The sequence below is a fragment of the Erythrolamprus reginae genome, chromosome 11 (assembly GCF_031021105.1).
Source record: "Erythrolamprus reginae isolate rEryReg1 chromosome 11, rEryReg1.hap1, whole genome shotgun sequence".
In the NCBI taxonomy this organism is placed as follows: Eukaryota; Metazoa; Chordata; class Lepidosauria; order Squamata; family Dipsadidae; genus Erythrolamprus; species Erythrolamprus reginae.
In genome coordinates, this window is record NC_091960.1 from 37851078 (window position 1) to 37871577 (window position 20500).

The following is a 20500-nucleotide window of genomic DNA, read 5'->3' on the forward strand; positions in this document are numbered from 1 at the left end:
GTGGCACGAAGGTCCGGCCAGTTTCCTGCCATTCCCCCTTTAATCCCGGCCATCTCGGGCTTTTCTGGGCTGCCAGAGGAGCCTTTGGGTGGCGCTTAAGGAGGCTTTGGCAGTCCAGAGCGAACAAAGCATTTTCCTTTCTCTGGGCACTTGGAGAGGGAATAAACCTCTACCAGTGCCGAGAGAAAAGAAACGCTCCCTTCACTCTGGGCAGCAACTGTCCTCCTCCTCTTCTTCCTCCTCCTCCTCCCACCCAAATTCTGAGCTTTTATTTCTTTCCTAATGGGTTTGCACACATTATTTGCTTTTACATTGATTCCTAGGGGAAAAATGGCTTCTACTTACAAACTTTTCTACTTAAGAACCTGGTCACGGAATGAATTAAGTTCTTAAGTAGAGGGACCACTGTACTCCAAAAAATACAGTATATATGTCAGCAAATGACAGACTCAGTAATTCCTTTGTAGAACTGAACCAGCAGCTCTTTGAGCAGTTTGAGCTTCCAGAGTTTGCACAGTAAGAATATTCTTGGTTGTGTTTCCTGGAGGACCTTTTTGATGTTAGTTGTTCATTTTAGATCTTGCAACAGGGTGAAACCTAGGAACTTGAAGGTCTCTACGGTTTAGACTCTATTGTCTAGTATTAGAAAAAGTAGTAGAATAGCAAGGCTTCTCCTAAAATCTCCTGTCATCTCTACAGTTTTGAAGGCTGAAGTCTACAAAAAGGAGCCTTGTGTCGGGTCTTTGGAGATTCAAGAGGTTGCAAAATGTAGTGCAGGGCCCTATTGGCAGCGTCATCTGCTGATCTCTTTGCTTGGTCGGCTGACCTACCTCTGCTCTCAGCACAAGAAACCCAAAAGCTGCTGCACGAATCCCAGCGACCGGTGAGGTCCCACAGAGTTGGTCTCCTTAGGGTCCCGTCGACGGAACAATGTCGGCTGGTGGAGACTAGGGGAAGAGCCTTCTCTGTGGGGGCCCCTGCCCTCTGGAATCAGCTCCCCGGGATATTTGCACCACCTCCACCCTCCTTGCCTTCAGAAAGAGTCTAAAACACATCTTTGCCACCAGACCTGGGGACACGAATGTCATTAGCGTGATTATTGTGTGAATGTGAATGAATTTTTAAAAATTACAATTTTAAGAATTTTTTTTTTTAAGCATATGAATTTGATAAACTATTGTTATGTATTTTGGTATATGTTGTGAGTGGCCCCCGAGGAGTCCATGGTGAGGGGCGGCATACAAGTCCAATTAAAGAAAGAAAAGAAGTAAATAAAAGAAAATAAGGGTTGAATGACAGGAGCCTAGGAAGCCACTGGATTGGGGGGCAGCTGCCGGTGTATGTGTGTGTGTGTGTGTGTGTGTGTGTGTGTGTGTGTGTGTGAATTATTGCTACCTCCCCTCCTTTCTCTTGGCAGAAGGATGCTGATGATTGACACCCATCTTCCTTTCCAATTCAAGAGTCCGGCGCACTCCTGCCACCGCACCTGGGCAGGGAGCGACACGCAGGGGCGTCCGGGGCTGCCCAGGTGCAGTGGCAGAATTGCGCCGGACTCCGCCAGCCCTCCGAGCCCCGGGGGAGGGGGGGCGAGCGCCCCGTCCGGCCTTAGCCCCCTTCTGGGCGCCTTCCCTCCCTCCCTCCCTCCCTCCCTCCCTCCCTCGGGCGGGACTCCCCGGGCGGGGCGGCCGGGGCGATGGCGGGGAGCCCCGCCGGGGGGAGCTGCAGGGACCTTCCCCTCCTCCTCCCCCTCCCCTCCCCGCCTTTGAGCCCCTCCCTCTCGCCCCCGCCCCGCCAGCCGGGCAAGGCAGCGCGTGCCGCTCGGGCTCCAGCGCTTGGAAGGCGGCGGCGGCGGCGGAAGATGCGGCAGGAGCGGCTGGCGTTTGCCTAGCAGCCGTCGCGCGCCTCCTCGGGAGACCGCAGCCCTCGCTCAGGTAGGCGCCTCGGGCGGGGGGCGTTGCAGGGGCGGCGGGGGGGGCGCCTGGTCCCGGGGGGGCCGCTCGGAGCGCGCGCAAGAGGCAGCGGGATGCCCGATGCGCCCCCCCCTCGCGCCTTGGTTGGGGAGAGCGGGCTCTTAGGGTCGCTGCAGGAAAGGGCGCAGAGAGCGGGGGCCGCCCAGGGTGGAGGGAGCGGAGACCCCCGGAGGGGCGCGGGGGAGCCTCGCCACGTGCCCGGCAGACGTTGGTGGCCGCTGTCCCTGCGCGGGGAAAAAGGGGGTGGCTGGCTGTCCACGGGGATTTGGGGAGGGGGTCTTTGCCAAGACCCCCCCTCTCCCAGAAGAGATCCCCGGGGTGGGAGGGCTGGGGGGGGGGCGGGCGAAGGCTGCCCGTCCTGGCCATGGAGGGAAAGTTGAGCTGGGGACCGGCCGGAGCAGCGATTCTCCCCCGCACACGCAGAGATGCCTGCTGCTAATCCCCACCACCACCAGTGGCCCCTCCAGCTGGACCCGGGCTGCCCCCTCCCTGCCCCTGCGCAGCCCTGCCCTGGGAGGGAGAGCGGGTGGGGGAGAACCCCGTCGGCTCTGCTTGGTGGCAGATGGGGAGGACCCGCCGGGGGAGGGGACCCGCAGCTCCCTTGGCCGCTGGAATTCTCCAAAGAAGGGGAAGGAAACCCCCCCCCACACACACACACCCTTGCGAGCTGCGTTGCCTGAGCACAGCTGGAGCTGCGCAGAGACCGCCCCCCTCCCCCAGCATAGATCAGGGATGCTGGCAGGGAGAAGGGGGGGCACTGGTGGTACCAGTTCCCAGATGCTCCTGGAGACCTTCTTTGCTCCCCCCCCCAACAGCATCCCCCCCTCCCAGTCCTCTGCAGGTCCAGCTGCTCTGTTTGTGACCGAATGCCCAGCCCTGGGTGCGTGGGGCCTTTTGCAGGGGTGAAAAGGGCAACACTGGGCTCCTTGGGTTTGGTGGGCAGCTCAAGCTTCAGGGAAGCCCCCACCCCCTGCCTCCCCCCACCTCCTTCTGGGAGAGCCTTCCTGGTTTCCTAGCCTGGCCTCCCAGCCTCCTCCCCCTCCCCATTTCGTTCTTCTCCCTCTTCTTCATCAGCCCCAAGTGATTCAAATGAGAGCCGGGCTTACAATCTCTCCGGTGGGCTCTGCTGGTGCCGCCCTGGTATTTATGGATCAATGCGTTCAGTGTGCAAGAGGTGGGGAAAGACTTGGGCTTAGAGGGGCTGGAAAAGAAGAATTTCTTGATTCCATGTGCCTTATTTTGGCCATGGGACTTTCATCCGGTCAGCTCTCCCCTATCCCAGAGGCGGTCATTGTCCTGCCCACTAAGACACAACAGAGGTGGGCTGCTAAGGTGGAACTTCTAAGGTGGAACGGGTGCTCACTCCCGTGGCTCTGAGTGCTAGTGGAATCTAGCGCAATCCTGCTACTGCACCTGGGCAGGTAGCGAAATCGCGCTCTTCCTTTTCTGCCTTGGGGGGGGGGCTTTGGCTTGACATTCGGGGGCAGCAATTATTTCCATGTTTCCTTTGGAGTGAATTCTGCCTGAAATCAACTCCATGGCTCCATGTTGGTAGGTAAAAATTTTGGAGGGCACTTTCAAATGGGCTTCAGGGAAGAGCCATCGCTCAGGACTCTTCTCCACTCCCAGAGGTCCAGTGTGTCCGAAGGAACAAAGGCTCCACCAGAAAGGGAAGAATTGCAGCCCAGGTTTAGTCTTATGCCCTTTTGCACTGAGCCTGCTTCCTCAGGTAAGAAAGCGAGACAACTAAATGTTCTCATCTGAAGGACAGTCTCCATCCTCATCTTTCTGGCTTTAGTCAGAGAGATGCAGAATTGGGGAAGAAGACAGTTGCACACAGCTGGGTCTTTCTTGGGGCCCTTCCAGCTCCATCCTGGCGCTGATGGAGGCTTTGGGTGGCCAGAGCTTCCGTTAATCAAGCGACTGCCTCTGTTTTTCCATAAATTATTACTCTTCGTTTCAGAAAAGAGGAGAAACATTGCCAGGGATTCGAGGATCTTCGGCTTGTTTATGCTTTCAAGTGCCATAAATATTCATGTCCACTTTCTTAGGTGAAGGAGAAATTAAGGCATCACCAACATGTTAAAAGTCGCTCAATGTAGAACCCAGCTATTCTTTCACTTAGAAATTAAAATCATCTCTTCCCCCCCCCCCAATCTAATCTCAGAGAAAAAACAGAACATAAATTATTAGTGAAAATTTGAGTGGAAGAGCACAAACAATTTTCTTAGAAAAACTGAACAAGTTATGAAAGGAGGCGTTCTGCACATTTGAGAGACATATAAGCCAACCTCAGTTTCCCCCCGAGAGTTAAGGGAAGGAACTGCCTAGGATTTAATAGCTCCAGTTTTGTTGGACTACAACTCCAATCAGCCCCTGCCGCTTGGAAAAAAGTATCGATGTGCACCAGGATGAGTTTTCTGACTAGGCATTTCATGAATGTTTCAGACCCAAAAACACTTTAATGGATTTATTTAAACTGCATGAATAAAACATCAGAGGTTTGTTTAAAAGAATACAAGAACAAAAGCAAACAAAACCTAAAGAGAAGCTATAAAAAAGCCCCACACAATATTTTCGGAATAAATAAATGACACTTGTGCTTCTAAGGGAAGATGACATTTTATGCATCCATGAGGAATATTTTGAGCCAGAGGAACTTTTGTATAGTGAAAATAATATTTTAGAAATTACTTTGGTGATGTAAATAAAAAGCCAAGGAGAAGGAGAACATTTCACTGATGTGTAAACTTCTGAGCCACCGCAAAGAAAAATGCATTTCACTTGCCCTGCGTTGTGCCAAGGGCTGGGGGGGCATTTTGAGCGGGTGGCATCCTGGGGAAGGAGGGGGGGCTGTGAAGAAGGCCCCAGGCCTGAACCAAGGGCCTGCGATCCATCAACAACCTGCCTGCTCTTGGGGGAATCCCCCCTCTTTCCCCCTGGGGAAACTCTCGGCATCTGGTAGTTTTCTCGGCCTGATTTCTGGCCTTCTTCCCACCCCACGTGGAGGATGCACACTTGGTGAGGGGGGGAGATCTGGCACATGGCTGCAGTTGGCTGCCGCGTGGCATCAATTCCCACCTTCCAGTGCCCGGATGGCTTCCCTCTCGTTCCTCTTCTGTGGGCGAAGGCTGGAAGGGAGCCACGCAGGCGGCATCCGAAGGAGGGAGCCACGCGTGTCTCGGTCACCTGCGCAGTCCCTCCAGGGCCCGGGAGGCCTCTTCCGCCTCGCCCTGCGCATCCTCTCTGGAGCAGCCACGGGCGGCCACTCAGCCCTGCAAAGGGGCATTGATAGGCCCCCTGGAGGGACTCTTGGTCCTGTGAAGACCTGGACCAGGAGGAGAAACATCCCCAGGCCTTTCAATTAAGGGTGAAAGGAAAAGGGCAGAAGAGGCATCCGGGCATCCGTCTGCTCTCCCGGGGCTGGACAGCAGAGGTGGGGACCAAAGGGACCAAAGGTTTGGTGCTGAGGCCAGCAAGCAGACACCCCGTGATGGACATTCACGGTGCAGCTCAGGAACCGAACTCAGGCTGCTCTGCCTGGTGAGGGAGACCTCTCTGCCCACTTTGGATGGAGCCTTGTGCTGAAAGAGAGTCGGAGAGCAGGCCAGGTGGTGGCTGAGCGAGAGCTGGAACCAGAGCATCCTCCGCTGCTCTTTGCATTAACTCCTGGGTCCTTTGGGCTGCAATTACTGACAGGCTGCAAAGAAGGAACGTAAAATATTCATGAAGCCCCAGCACTCCCCCCCCCCGCCTGCCCTTCTCCTGCTGCAGAAATGCTTCTCCAAAGGGGGGTGACCCACTTAATGCAGGAACTCCAAACACAAACCCATCATTCTTGGCTTTCTTCAAGGGTGGGGCCCACCTGGGCTTCCCACAGGACCGCTCACCTGCCCTCGTGATGTAACCCGAACCTTCCCCTCTAAATGGGCTTAGAAAGCCCAGCGTCCACCCAGCCCAGGCTTCTGGGGGGGGCAGTGGCTGTGGAGAGCCTTCTCCCTCCCATCTTTTTGGGTGACCGCAGGCTGCTGATTTCCAGAGAGAAGGACTTCCTTCACTCTCAGCTCAAAGGCCTCCGTTGTGAAACTCTGTCCTTGAAGGCCCAAAGATGCTTCTCCCAAGGGGCAGCAGGGATTTCCAGTTTTTCTTTGAAGAGGTTTCACTTCTCCTGCAAGGAGATTCTTCAGTTCTCAGAAGCAAAACATTTTCAGAGAAAATCCAGGGCCTCCTGAGAAGAGCATCTTTGGGACCGCCCTGACCTGGATGGCGGAGACTCTCCAGAGAGATCGGTCATTGAAGGTTCGGTGCTCTTTTCCCCTCTGGCGGTTCGGTCTCTTGCCGTCTCTGGACTCCAGAGCCAGAAGCCTGACGTGGAAGCCTGACATCTCGTGGCCTGGCACTTTCTGGAGTGAAAGAGACGCGTCTTTGGGGGAAGCGGTTCCTGCAGGAGAGCAGACTCGGAAATTCTGGACTGGACCTTCAGCAGCACCTCTGGCTGAAATAGAGCAGGGAGCAGCTGGCAGGAGAGCCGCCTCTTGCCTGGGGCGGGGGTCCAGCCACTGCCCACCTGGCCTTCCTCTGGCTGGGCAGTGGGGAAAGGGGCCCCCTCCTGCAGTGTGATGCTCAGATGTTCCGCAGCTGAGCATGTGGTGCTGCTTGTGTACTGAGCAGGCACCGCAGTTGACGTGGTCCTCCAGTGGGTCAGGAGAAGAGCCCTTGTGTGGACCCCGCTGGCCCCACAGCCCTCCCTTCCCTCTTGCAGTTCCCGTGTCCGGAATTCCCAGGCAGGGACCTTGGGAAGGGCCGAAAAATCATGGAGGTGGTTGGAATTTTGCTTTAATGTCCAGCTGCCTTCTGTGTCTTCTGGCTGGAGCCCCCATTTCCACCCCTCAGAAGCACATAGAACCACAAGCACACACAAACACACCCACACACCAGGCTTTGCACAAGGTCTCTCTGGCTCCCCTCCAAAAGAGGGAGACCCAGCGGCCCTTAGACGGTGAGATTGAGGACTCTTTGGGTCACTACTACTACTACTACTTCTTCTTCTTCTTCTTCTTCTTCTTCTTCTTCTCCTTCTCCTCCTTCTTCTCCTTCTTCTCCTTCTTCTCCTCCTTCTCCTTCTTCTCCTCCTTCTCCTTCTACTTCTTCTTCTTCTCCTTCTTCTTCTCCTTCTTCTTCTTCTTCTCCTTCTTCTTCTACTTCTTCTTCTCCTTCTTCTCCTTCTTCTCCTTCTTCTCCTTCTTCTCCTTCTTCTCCTTCTTCTCCTTCTCCTTCTCCTTCTTCTTCTTCTCAGTTCCAAAATGCAGAGGCTCCCAAAGCCCCACACACACATTCTGGGTGCCAAAGGGAGGGGGCCTGCCTGCACTTTAGCCCCCTGCCTTCCGCTGACATTTAAGGTGAAAGTTCTGCCTGTCTTGTTCTCTGGCTGCTATTTTCAGTCCTTGGCCATCAGGGCGCCCATCTGCTGCCTGGGCGAGGGGGGGGAGCCATGCCCCCCCTCCCAGAGCAGGATTTGGCAGTGGGGGAGGGTCTGGGGGGGAGGCTGCGGAAAGTCTCTCCCAAGCACAGGACGGAGGAGCCACAGCCCTTTTGGCTTTGCCCCCAAGAAGAAACATTCCCAACCCCTGGACTTTGAAACCGCTTCCAGAATGGGGTGGGGGCTTTTGCCCCCTCCACTCAACTGGGGGGCTCCCATCATTCTCCCTTTGCATCCCTTGGCTCGCATCCAGGATTCTCTGCAAGGGATGGTTTTTTAAAAAAGCAGAATGGAGGGTACTTATTTATTTATTTATCCTGCAATGCAAGCTCAGCTGGTTAGGGTTTTTTTATTCTGTGTGTGTGTGTTGTGTGTCTGTTTTGATCAAACTTGTGGGTGTTGTTGCTGGATTCCCCCCTCGCTGTCTCCCAGAGGGGGTCTTGCAAGAGAAGAAGCCGCAAAGGGCAGCGCCCAAGAAAAGATCCTTTATCTGGGACATCCTATATTTATTCATTTATTGGACTTTTATGCCGCCCCTCTCCGAGGACTCGGAGCCTGTGTTCCCAGTCGGAGCAGCTCACAACATATAAAATAACAACAGATAACATCCTGAATCCAATCAATAGTTAGTCATCTAAAAATCCAGAGACCCTGGAATTCTGTGGGACCTGATTGGCCGCTGGGATTCTTGGGCAGAAGGCGGTCCCACAGGTGTTCTGGTCCAATGCCATGTAGGGCTTAGTAGGTCATTACCAACACTTTGAATTGTGACCAGAAACTGATCTGATACCCTGGCACTGCGCTTGGAGTGGCGGCTGTGGGCCAGAGGGGGGCTGCTCAGGTGGGACAGTGAGGTGTGCTCGCCCCCGTGGCTCTGAGTGCTAGTGGAGTCCGGCACAATTCTGCCACCCCACCTGGGCAGGGAGTGAAATCGCGCGCGGACATGCAGGTGCGCCATGGCCCAGGTGCAGTCGCAGGATTGTGCTGGACTCCACCAGCACTCAGAGCCCCGGGGGCGAGCGCACCCACCTGAGCAGCCCCCCCCCCTCCGCTCTGGGCTCACGGGGAAGAGCCAGACTGGTCTCCCTGGTGGCTGAGATTTGCTTGTTCATGTCAGAAGCATCACAACCAAAATAAGGAATGCCACGTGGCCTAAAATTTTAAAAATAAAATAACAAGATTAAATCATGTACGAATCAAACAGATCTTGTCCTGATTTATTCATTGATTGATAGATTGATTGATTTGATTTTTATGCCACCCTCCTCCTTAGACTCAGGGCGGCTTACAACAATAGCACTTTTTAACAGAGCCAGCCTATGGCCCCCACAATACGGGTCCTCATTTTACCCCCCCTCGGAAGGATGGAAGGCTGAGTCAACCTGGAGCCAGTGATGAGATTTGAACAGCTGACCTTCACATCTACAGTCAGCTTCAGTGGCCTGCAGTATAGCACTCTACCTGCTGCGCCACCCCGGCTTTTGATTAGTGAAATGGTTAAAATAATGGCCTGGAAACCGGGAGGTGGTGAGTTCTAGTCCTGCCTTAGGCATGAGAGTCCAGTGGGGGTCTTTGAGCCAGTCTCTCAACCCAACCCACGTCACAGGGTTGTTGTGGGGAGAATAGGAGGAGGATTAGGTCACTGCCTTGCGTTACTTATAAAGTAATAAAGCTAGAGTCAAAATCTAATAAATAAATAACTAGGAATAAATGTAAATAATTTTAGGCATTTTTGCTGCTCGAGCTATCGATAGAAAAAATAAAAACGGGATAAAAATTAATTAATTAAATAATCTAGTACCCGTGTAACATTAATGGTGCATTGTAATCATGTTTCTAAATCCTTTGCGCTCTGTGGTCAAAAATCCAGAGTCCGGCAGAGGAGCCAAGCGGCACGAAATGTCCTCTCTCTCCTTATCTCCATGGACAGGAGGCTAATTTCTGAAATGCCACAAATCCAGAGCAGATTTCCAATCAGTCCCTGACCTCCTTTCGGGAAGCTGCGCCCAACAGCAAAATGTTCTCTGCTTCCAGCCTCACGGGGGCCAAGCAGGGGTGGAGCACTGGGGACACATCCTGCGCACCCTTTTCCCAGAACCCCCTGCTCTACCAAGTGCTCTGAAGCAGCAGTCACCCACCGGTGGACCGTGAGAACATTTTGGTGGTGCGCAGAAAAATTATTTGCATTTTTTTACGTTGCACTAAATCAGGGGTCCTCAAACTACGGCCCCTGGGACACGTACGTGCAGAGGTGGGCTGCTCAGGGGGAACGGGGAGGTGTGCTCGCCCCCGTGACTCTGAGTGCTAGTGGAGTTCGGTGCAATTCTGCTACTGCACCTGGGCAGGTACATCCCTCAAGGAATGGCAACCGAATTTGCCAACTCTTCTACCACCGGAAGGGCAAAACCAGAGAATAGGATCTTGTGCAGTCAAGACTCAGCCTGTGGCTTAAAAACTTGAATGTAGCTACTGTGGGTGTAGGAGGATATAATAGCTGGTTTTGTACTGTGGGAGAGGAAAAATGTTCTTTTTTCCTGTCCTTTAGTCTTTTTACAGTATTCATCATATTTCTGGTTAGTTTTATTAGTATTTTATTTCACAAATGTATAAAATTTACAGGCCATCCATCTTATCTCAACATAACTTTATGGCCGTTTGCTAGTTTATTATTCATTGACTACATATAATGTAAGTTTTATACTTCTTTCTTTACAGTACGTATATTAGAAAAAATCATATTTTTCTTCAAAATAAACGTTTTTCTGGTCTTGCAATCCAGCTCCCAGCAATGTGGATGGGATTTTTTTTAGCACTTCACTTTTCTGAAGTATGTCTATTATTGAAGAGTAACGAATGGATTCCAAGGGCAGAGAGAATGTCTAGGAAGTCTGGAGGTCCCTGTGTTGTTTTCTCCAGCAGATTTCCCAGTGATCCCAACTTGCAGTTATCATACATAAAAACAATGTTCTGTAACTTTTCTAGTTATTTCTCCACTAGTCCCAAAGGTTTCTGGTCTCAACTGAACTTTAAAATCTTCTGAATTAATATATGTATTTGTACCTTTTGGGTTGGGGACATATGGCATCTGTCCTTCCAGATCGGTGTCTTACAACCTCATCAATTTTAAGCTGTGTGGATTCTGGGAGCTGAACTTGACGTACGATAAAAGTGCTGAGCCTGAGAAAAACAGTGGTGCAGGAATTCTTTGGATCATCCAGCAAACTTGGAATAAATTTGAATGAATCCATTTTAGCCATCAAGCCTAAATTCCATGCAGGAGGGATTCACGTGGCTGTGGGTGCAGTGGGGAAGCCCCCACCTCCAATAATACCCTGTAGTTGGATCCAGAGGTGCCCCCCCATGGCTCTGAGTGCTGGCAGAGTCCAGTACAATTACGCTGCTGCACCTGGGCAGGTAGTGAAATCGCATGCGGACATGCAGGGGCGCCCATGGCCCAGGTGCAGTAGCAGAATTGCGCTGGACTACGCTAGTACTCAGAGCCACGGGGGTTCCCCCTTAGCAGCCCCCCCCCTCTGGTTGGATCCCCAGGAACAAACAACTTTGAAGGGTTTGGGAATCAGAATCTGGTGCATCTGGTCTGGCAGGATGGTCAGTTTTGTGGGAGCCCAGCCATCCTGGGCAGGTCAGGCTGCTGCCAGGCATGGGTGGACTCTCGGGCACGAAGCCAAGACGGGCTTAGTTTTGTAAGCCTGGGATCTTCCTTCCATTAATTTTGATGCTGCTGCTGCTGCCGCCGTGGTGAGCGCCTGATTCTGGCCATTTCTATTGGGCCGCATTTTATTTAATCCACCCTGATTCCTTTGGCATTCCCAGGTCACGAATTGCCTTGAATTCTGAGTAGGACAGAGACCATGGCTTGCAAGAGGGAGAGAATCTCGCGGAGGATGGGTTAATGCTTCTTCTCCAGAAAGGGGGGGGGGGAGGGGGTGTTTTCTGCTGGAGGAGGAGGAGGAGGAAGAAGCTGCTGCGGTTTTTTCCTCCAAGGGACCAAAATCGATTGAGGAGACGTGGTGGTTTTAGCCTTTCAAAGGGGTTGTGATGCCCCTCCCTGCTTTCTTCCAACCGCAGAACCATTTGATGATGGAACCGAAACAGGAGCTCTCATATTTTCTGCCCTATCTCTGTTCCGGGTCCTATGACTTCGTGGAACACACAGCTGAGCTCTTGAACATCCAAATTACATTTTAAAACCCAGATGGATGTTTATTTTTTTTTAAAAATGTTTTTTTTCTCCACCATACTCGTATATATGTATATATGTATATAATCCAATATTACAGAAATCATGTATAAAAACACATTTCTTATCATTTAATCAAAAATTCCCTTCTTCTTTTACTGCCCCCAGTCTATTATTTTGCTCATTCTCTCTAAAACTCCCCTCTATCTTTCATCAACTCCTCCAGCTACCTACTTACATCTTCACTCCTCCTCTACCTCTCTCTCCTTCTCTTCCTCCCTTTCTGCTTTCACGTTCACCCTCTTAAACCTTTCCAAAGTATCGCCTCTCTCAAATTTACAGACTGGTTGTATATAATTCCATTAACTATTTCCCCCAAAAGAAGAAAAGAAAAGAAATTTATTATTATTACTACTATTGCTATTATTATTATTATTATTATTATTATTATTATTATTATTATTAATGACTTTCTAAATCTTCAGTAAATTTTTTAAACTACATACGATATATAAATGCTAAGAAAACAAAATAACACCACCTCCAGTAAAAAAGTTCTAATTTTGTCATCTGGCTTCACAGCCAAATTAGTCCAACCACTAAGTTCTTTTAATTAACCATTATAACTTATTTTTCCATCCTTATTGACTATCTCCCATAACTTCCTTTTTAGGCCTATTGCTTTTGCCCCTTCTTTGATAATTTCCTCAATATCTATTTTTCTTTATTCCCTCTTGCTGTAACTAAAATCCTCTACCCTACCTTTAAATATTGTAATCCAATCTATTATATTTCATTCATTTTCATTTTAAAAAACATATTTTCTTAATAACCAAACATTTGTATAATGTCAGACTTTCACATAACCAACCATCAAATTTCATTTAAGATTTTTTCTCCTAATTAATAATCTTTATCATTAAATCAGGCGCATGTTTCTAGCACTCAGTGTTGCATGCAGGAGCCCACATAAACAAGCGCGCAGCCTGTGTGAGGTTCCTCTGGAGAGGCGGCCAGAGAAATGGCCAAGTTTGTGGGCCTAGTCCAGAGATGGTGAACCTTTTTTTCCCCTCGGGTGCTAAAGGAATGTGGGTGCACACTATCGCGCATGTGCGAGTGCCCCCACCCATAATTCAGTGCCTGGGGGGGGCGGAAACAGCTTCTCTTGCCCCCTGGAGGCTGGAAATGGCCTGTTTCCCAACTCCTGGTGGGCCCAGTAGGCTCGTGTTTTGCCCAACCCAGGCCCCAAAGGCTTCCCTGGAGCCCTCCCCCACCACCCCGGAGGCTCTCTGGAACCCAAAATGCCCTCCCAGAGCCTCTGTGTGAGCCAAAAACCAGCTGGTCAGCACACACACATGCACGTTGGAGCTGAGCTAGGGCGGGAGCTCGCGTGCCAGCAGGTATGGCTCCGCGTGTCACCTGTGGCAGCTGTGCCATAGGTTCGCCATCACAATGCCAAGGTCCTCTTTGCGCCTTGTTGTTTCAGCTTGCCCCCCGCTGCAGCCATGGGGAAGCAGAACAGCAAGCTGCGTCCGGAAATGCTCCAAGACCTGCGGGAGAACACGGAGTTCTCCGACCTGGAGCTGCAGGAGTGGTACAAGGGCTTCCTGAAAGACTGCCCCACGGGCATCCTCAACGTGGAGGAGTTCAAGAAGATCTACGCCAACTTCTTCCCTTACGGCGACGCCTCCAAGTTCGCCGAGCACGTCTTCCGCACCTTCGACACCAACGGCGACGGCACCATCGACTTCCGGGAGTTCATCATCGCCCTGAGCGTCACCTCGCGGGGGAAGCTGGAGCAGAAGCTGATGTGGGCCTTCAGCATGTACGACCTGGACGGCAACGGCTACATCAGCAAGGAAGAGATGCTGGAGATCGTCCAGGTGAGCTGCCACCCCTCCCTCCCCTCCCCCAGCAACATCCTGACCCCTCCCGAGAGGAGCGTTGGCTGATCTCTTTTGCCACAGCCCACAGTAGCGGAGCCTTCGTAGGTTTCCAGAGCTGAACTCAGAGGCCTGGACCTGTGAGCCGGCCACGGAGGTGTCTTACGAGAGCTTTTAGCGTGAGACTCATGGCAAGACACAAACACTCATAAGACACAAACACAAAAGAGCAGGGGTCGGCAACCTTAAACACTGAAAGAGCCACAGAGGTCCGGAAGCCCCCCATTGAATTCTGGAACCGACCGGAAGACTGGTTCCCCCCATCACAGATTTTCCCAACCGGCCTCCTTTTCCCTCTACTTGTCCTAACCGAAATCCCCCTCAATTGTGGAGCCAAACAGTGGCAGGGAGCCACAGCAGAGGGATGGAAGAGCAGAGGTGGTGATTGAAACGGATGTCCATGTGCCGCCTCTATGTTGGTTGAGGCAGGCAGGGTTCCCTTGGGTCCCATTTGTTGGGGGTCAAGGGAAAGGGAGGGTCTTGCCTTCTCTTTCTGCTCAAGGTCCCCAAGGACAATTGGTGGGCCACTGTGGGACACAGAAGGCTGGACTCGATGGGCTTGGGCCTGATTCAGCAGGGCTCTTCTTAGGTTCTTAGGTTCTAGATGGGCTGCTAAGGTTGAAGGGTGACGTGTCCTCACTCTCATGGCTCTGAGTGCTAGCGGAGTCCAGTGCAATTCTGAGACTGCACCTGGCAGGCAGCGAAATTGTGTGTGGACATGCAGGGGCGCCCATAGCCCAGGTGCAGTCACAGAATTGCGCTGGACTCCGCTAGCACTCAGAGCCCCGGGGGCGAGCACACGTCACTGTTCCACCTTAGTAGCCCCCTCTGGTCTCACCCATTCCCTCCCTCCCTGCCCCCAGTCTCTGGGCAGCTGACCCAACAACAGGCTCTTCTGCAATCAGATGGAAGGGGGGAGGAAATGGGGAATTCATCGCCCTTTTTGGCCTAATTTCTGAGTCTTGTCCTTTTAAAAGGGCACCACCTTGACTCCTGGGAAGCCCCGTATTCTAAGTATCGAAATGTCCTCAGTTCAACGAAGAAGTGGAAGTAGCTAAAGAAGACCCTGCGTGTGATGGACCCTGGGGTTGCTGGCCCTCCTGGTTCTTGACGCCGGTCCTCTCCCCCCCCCCAAAGATTTTCTCCTCCACAATTAATCAACTAAAGCCACCGGTTAATATGCTGAGTGTAGTGATTAAAGCAGGGGACCCTAATTAGTGAGTGGGAAAATCCAGTCTGCAAAGGGTAACTAATCTTACGGGTGCTGTTAATCTAGCAATTACACTGATTAAAGCCTTTAGCTTTCAGGCTGAGCCAGAGCCGGTCAGAACTGGGCTGGGAGCTGCAGAGGGAGAGCAGAGGTTTCCTCCAATTCTCCTCTGGCCTGGTTCTCCCCAACAGCTGGTTTGCGTCTGGCTGCTTCCACTGCAGAGGCCCCGGCACTCTCTTCTTCTGCCTCTCCTTCCTTCCTTCCTTCCTTCCTTCCTTCCTTCCTTCGTGACTTCTGCGGAACGAGAGCAAAAACAGAAGCTGTGTGGGAGAACAGGATGCTCAGTGTGGGAGGCAGCGGAGCCACCTAGAAATTCCCTGGAAAAAATGCCTTTGGAAGATGCCCCCAAGACTGTCTCCAAAGTTGGCTCAGAACAAAGCCCCCTCCTCCCTCGCCTCTGGCGGCTGCGTGGACGCAGGTTGCGTTGGGCGGAGGAAGGGCTGCGGCAGAGGGGAGGGAATTGGGGGAGAGTAGAGGGGACTTAGGGTCTCACTCTCCTACAATTCTCTTCTCAGAGGGGGCTGCTAAGGTGGAACAGGGACATGTGCTCACCCCCGGGGCTCTGAGGGCTAGCAGAGTGCAGCGCAATTCTACCTGTGTGCCCGCATGTGATTTCGTTACCTGCCCAGGTGCAGTCGCAGAATTGCACTGGACTCCGCTGGTACTGAAAGCCCCGGGGTTAACACACGTCCCCGTTCCCCCTTAGCAGCCCACGTCCCTCTCTTCTGCTCCCTCAAACATGTTTTTATAGACATTGGAGGTTCTTTTTATGCACAGGCAGAATAGATTAGATTTGCAAAATCTCCAAGGTTGTTATATTGGCAGCTTCCAAAACTGATTCCCAGGTCAGAACGGGGATGACAGAAACATCGCCATTTGCTTAGGTCTGGTTTATTGACTAAAGCACCGTTAGGATCACAGTGTGCCAAGCAATGCAGCTTCATACATTCCGTGCACAATGTTGCATCAATGAGCTTCACTTGGTGATGTTTTCCTGAAGAAAAACATGTTTTGTTTTTGCATCGTCTGCAAATTTCCCCCCACCTGCCCAGAAGGTGAGCAGGGAGGCTTTAAAAGTCAAATTCAATTTGTAGATTCTTGTTTATTCCACACTGAGATACAATTTGTTGGTTTTGATCACATCTGAGCTCACCGGCTGCTGGGAGATTTCTGGGGAAAGCCAGAAAGAATTCAGATCGCTGAAAGTCGGCTGCGAATCTTTTAGACTTGGGTGGTAACTGGATTTTAATACTGATAAAGTCTCTGAGGAAGGAACAAAAAGGGACACGGCTGAGACGGTGCCTTCTTGGTAGATGGAAACCCAGGAGCCTCCTGTACCAGAGCCTTGTTTTAGAGGTCTAAAGCATTTGAATGGACACTGCAAAATATGAGGTGTGGAGGCTCCTGGGACTGGCACCTCTTTACATCCGTTGAAGTTGAAAAAGGAGAGGGGTTTTTGCAGGAGGAGGTTTGCAACATTGCTGTGGGAACCTTGGAAACCTGCAGTTGGAGGTGGCCTGTCCTTCCCCTAATGGCTGCCCAAACTGTTTGCAAAGCCTGGTCTTGATAGGTCTGCCCTTCCTGATTGCCCCCTCCCTGCTTCCCTTTGGTCTGGGCACATGGGCAGTTTCAGAGGAAACTAAAGGCAAGGGTTGCCCATCCTTTCAATTTTCTAAGAAAGCTTTATTATGAGTCTCATTGGGGCATTCCCGGACATGGAGGTCTGCTGAAAAAAGCTAAGCACTTGTTGTTTTGCAGATGGCTTTCCAATTCACTTGGCAAGGCCAAGGAGAAGAGCCTTCTCTGTGGGGGCCCCGGCCCTCTGGAATCTGCTCCCCCCAGAGATTCGCACTGTCCCCACCCTTCTCGCCTTCCACAAGAGTCTCAAGACTCACTTATGTCTCCTGGCTTGGGGCAATTAGATCTAAACCCCCTGGCCAATAATTGGGTTGTATGGCTGCAATTTGAATTTGTTTGATTGATTTTTAATATATTGGGGTTTTTTGGCTTACAGTTTTTAATTAATTAGATTTCTCTGTATTCATTGTGTTATATCGTATGCTGTGAGCCGCCCCGAGTCTTCGGAGAGAGGTGGCATATAAATCTAATAAATAATAATAATAATTCAGACAAGTCCCAAATTTGGGTTATAATTTGGGGTCAGCCAAGGAAGGACACAGAATTGTTCAGTGGGTGCATTAATCTGGGAGTTGAATTAACTGGTCTGGATTTCCATAGTCCATCAAGCAATAAGCAAATTGAACATGCTGCATTCATGCCACACTGAAGGTATCTCTAGCGTGCGGTGTGAATGCATCCGCTGGATCCCTGCTTGGCCTAATACATTTGCCAGAGTTGTTAATAAATTTGCCCAGTTCACAATCAGGGCACTGAATTGATTGCCACGGAGTAACCCAGATTTATTTATTATTTATTTATTAATTAGATTTGTATGCTGCCCCTCTCCGTAGACTCCGGCCATTAAAAAGCAGCTGGCAGACCACTTCCTTTCCTTTCAGCCTCCCGTACAGAAGTTCTGGGTTGAGGTCCAGCCGGAAGGGATGGATGGGCAGGTGGGGAGACCCTGGTCCCAATTCCCACCTTACTTTCTTGCTCCTGCCTGTATCCGTGGCGCCCTCTGCTGGACGTTGATAGAATTCTTTATAGAATAGAATGTTGGCCAAGTGTGATTGGACACACAAGGAATCTGTCTTTGGTGCAGAGATGCTCTCAGTGCAGAGGGGGGCTGCTAAGGTGGAATGGTGACCTGTGCTTCCCCCCCATGGCTCTGAGTGCTAGTGGAGGGCAATTACGCTACTGCACCTGGGCAGGTAGCAACATGGTGCCACTGCGTGTCTGCGCAACTTCGCTACCTGCCTAGGTGCAGTAGCAGGAGTGCACTGGACTCCGCTAGCACCCAGAGCCACAGGGGGGGGAGCACATGATGTCACTGTTCCACCTTAGCAGCCCCCCTCTGTCTCAGTGTGCATAAAAGAAAAGATTCAATGGTCAAGAATCCTGTCCATAATGCAGGCCATCCTCACGGTTACTGTTTGGTTCTCACCAGGGATGGTTGCAGAATGCCGTCCAAAAAGAGCATTGCACATAAAATGCATTGCATATAAAAGCAGGTGCAGCTGCAATCGCTTGGCCATCACCCTCTGGAAACCCCTCTCTCTCTCTCTCTCTCTCTCTGAAGGGTTCCATTTGGGTCCCTTTGAATAAAAGGCTTGTTTTTGGCTGCCCAGTCTTGTGCTCGGGCTACTCTGCTGACCGTTGCTTTCCCCAAAGGATGGGCCTGCTTGAGCCGTCCGTCTATTGTTAACAGCCCAGCTCTCAAGCGGTGCATGTGAATTGTCGTCCAGGCTCTGCTGGGGAAGAACCGACTGGCTGAATATTACAGGGGTCAAGTGCTCTTGCTCCCTCAGCTCTGTCCCGAGTGGCCTGGGGGCCCAGAGACCCAGACTGGCCCCTGGCAAGGGCATCTCCCTCAGCCCCTGGAGGAGGAAAGGAGAGGAGGGGGTGAGGGTCAAGAGGCCGAGAGCCCCTTCCCTTCTTTGGTCTCCAGAGCTGGGATGGCCACATCTTCTCCCCATAGAATAACCACCACCATGCTGGCTGGGGATGATGGGAAGTCTAGTCCTAGGTGTCTTCAAAGGAGTCAGTCTTGGGCAGGCTGGTTTAGAAGAGACCCTACAGGTGGACCTCAACTGAGGACTAGTAGCTTTAGCAGCCATTCACAGTTTTGATGGGCCTGAGGGGTGTTTACGACCCGGGTTCAAAACCTGGACAGTCAGCCTCTGGTCACATGACTGGACATCGGGTGCTCAGCAATAGGACAGCAGTTACAGATGTTTACAGTGTCTCCTCATCACGTGACCTTGTTTTACGAAGGTTTTTGACGAAAACTGGGAGGGCCTTCCGGGGTTTGGCAAAATTGCACCTGAGGCACAACATAGAGCAAGCAAGAGCATTATAGCACTTAGACTTATATCCTGCTTCATAGAGCTTTGACAGCCCCCCTCAGAGGTTTACAGAATTAGCATATTGGCCCCCAACAGTCTGGGTCCTCATTTGACCCACCTGGGAAGGAGGGAAGGCGGAGCAACCTGGAGCCGGTGGTGAGATTTGAACTGCTGAACTACAGCTAGCAGTTAGCTGAAGTAGCCGGCAGTGATGCACTCTAACCACTGCACCACCCTGTCTTTGGGGTGATAGATAATAATAATAATGATAATAATAATAATAATAATAATAATAATAATAATAATAATAATAATTTATTAGATTTGTATGCCATCCCTCTCCGAAGACTCAATACAAATCCAATATTAAAACTAATTAAAAAGTTTTAAACAGTTCCAGTGTCCCTCTTCCCTTGAAGAATGGCAGATACACAGATTTGACAGTCGTAAAATGGGGCAAAACTCAGCTGCCTCATTTAGTAACATAAATTTGGGGCTCAGTTGTATTTGTAAGTCGAGGACTATCGGAAGAACGTTGAACTTTTCTCCCGTTTTCAGTGTCCATGCTGAGATAAGCCAGTGGTTTGTTGGAAAGGAGAAGCATGTTGAGTTGGGTGGGTGGGATTGGAGGGGTCTCGATGGCCCAACACCAAGAGCAGAGGCAGAGGTGGACATTGCAGGCCCAACAGACCAGGCTCACCTGCAGGGGTGCAGAGGGATGCCCCTCTCCAGCCCACCTGTACGGGCCCCATTTGGTGCAGGCCCCCTTTCACGGGATAGGTGCCTTCTGCCGACTTTGTTGCCACTCCTCTTCCTCTCGTCCAGGCGATCTACAAAATGGTCTCGTCCGTGATGAAGATGCCAGATGATGAATCAACCCCCGAGAAACGGACGGAAAAAATCTTCCGACAGATGGATACCAATAATGATGGTAAATGAGGAGACAGAGAGATTAAGACACAGGCCATCATTAAACCCAGAGCTTTTAAGCAAGAAGGCAGGAAAGCTGATTAAATACAGTGACAGGGGGCGGTGGTGGGCAGGGGGGGACGCTTGCCCCACAGCTCTGCCAGGCTGGGCAAGAGAGGGGCCAGGCTGGCGAGCAATTTCCAGCATTTTGCCTTAATATAGTCCTGGACAGGCTGTGGGGCAGTAGAGAGCTCTCTGGGAAGAAGCAAGCCACTGGGGCTTCTCGGGTGGGGGGGGGGGGCAGTGTCACTTCCGTTGCTGTGCCTGACCCTTCCCCCCTCCCCTTCTCCTTTCCAGGCAAACTGTCCCTGGAGGAGTTCATCAAAGGCGCCAAGAGTGACCCCTCCATCGTCCGGCTGCTCCAGTGTGACCCCAGCAGCGCCTCCCAGTTCTGAGCACTGAGCCTCCTCCCCCCTCACCTGCCCAGGAGCCTCTGGACGAGCCCACCTCCCCAGGCAGCCCCCAACCTCACCGGGCGACTCCGAGGACGTCACTCACCAGCCTCCTCCAGATCCTGCTGGGACACTGAAGCCAGGAGCCCCCCCCCCCCCCCGGCAGCCCCCCCGAACTGTTTCCTGACTCACCCGTCTTTTTCCTCCACCCCCCTGAACACTGGAGCTTGGTGTGGATGTGCCATGACCTGGGATGCGGCTGGGGGAGGGGGGGCAAAGCCGGGGCCTGGGGACCCTCTGGATTGGGGTCA

General features: G+C 51.8%; 1 protein-coding gene across 1 annotated transcript; it reads left to right on the top strand.

The window, feature by feature from the left end:
- Window positions 1-1859: 1859 nt before the first annotated feature.
- On the top strand, window positions 1860-20277 carry HPCA (hippocalcin). The gene is made up of 4 exons (XM_070764299.1): window positions 1860-1931; window positions 13137-13533; window positions 19654-19759; window positions 20095-20277. The coding sequence occupies exons 2-4, from the start codon at window positions 13156-13158 to the stop codon at window positions 20190-20192; spliced, it is 582 nt and encodes a 193-aa protein (XP_070620400.1). The 5' UTR covers window positions 1860-1931; window positions 13137-13155; the 3' UTR covers window positions 20193-20277.
- The last annotated feature ends 223 nt before the right edge of the window (window positions 20278-20500 follow it).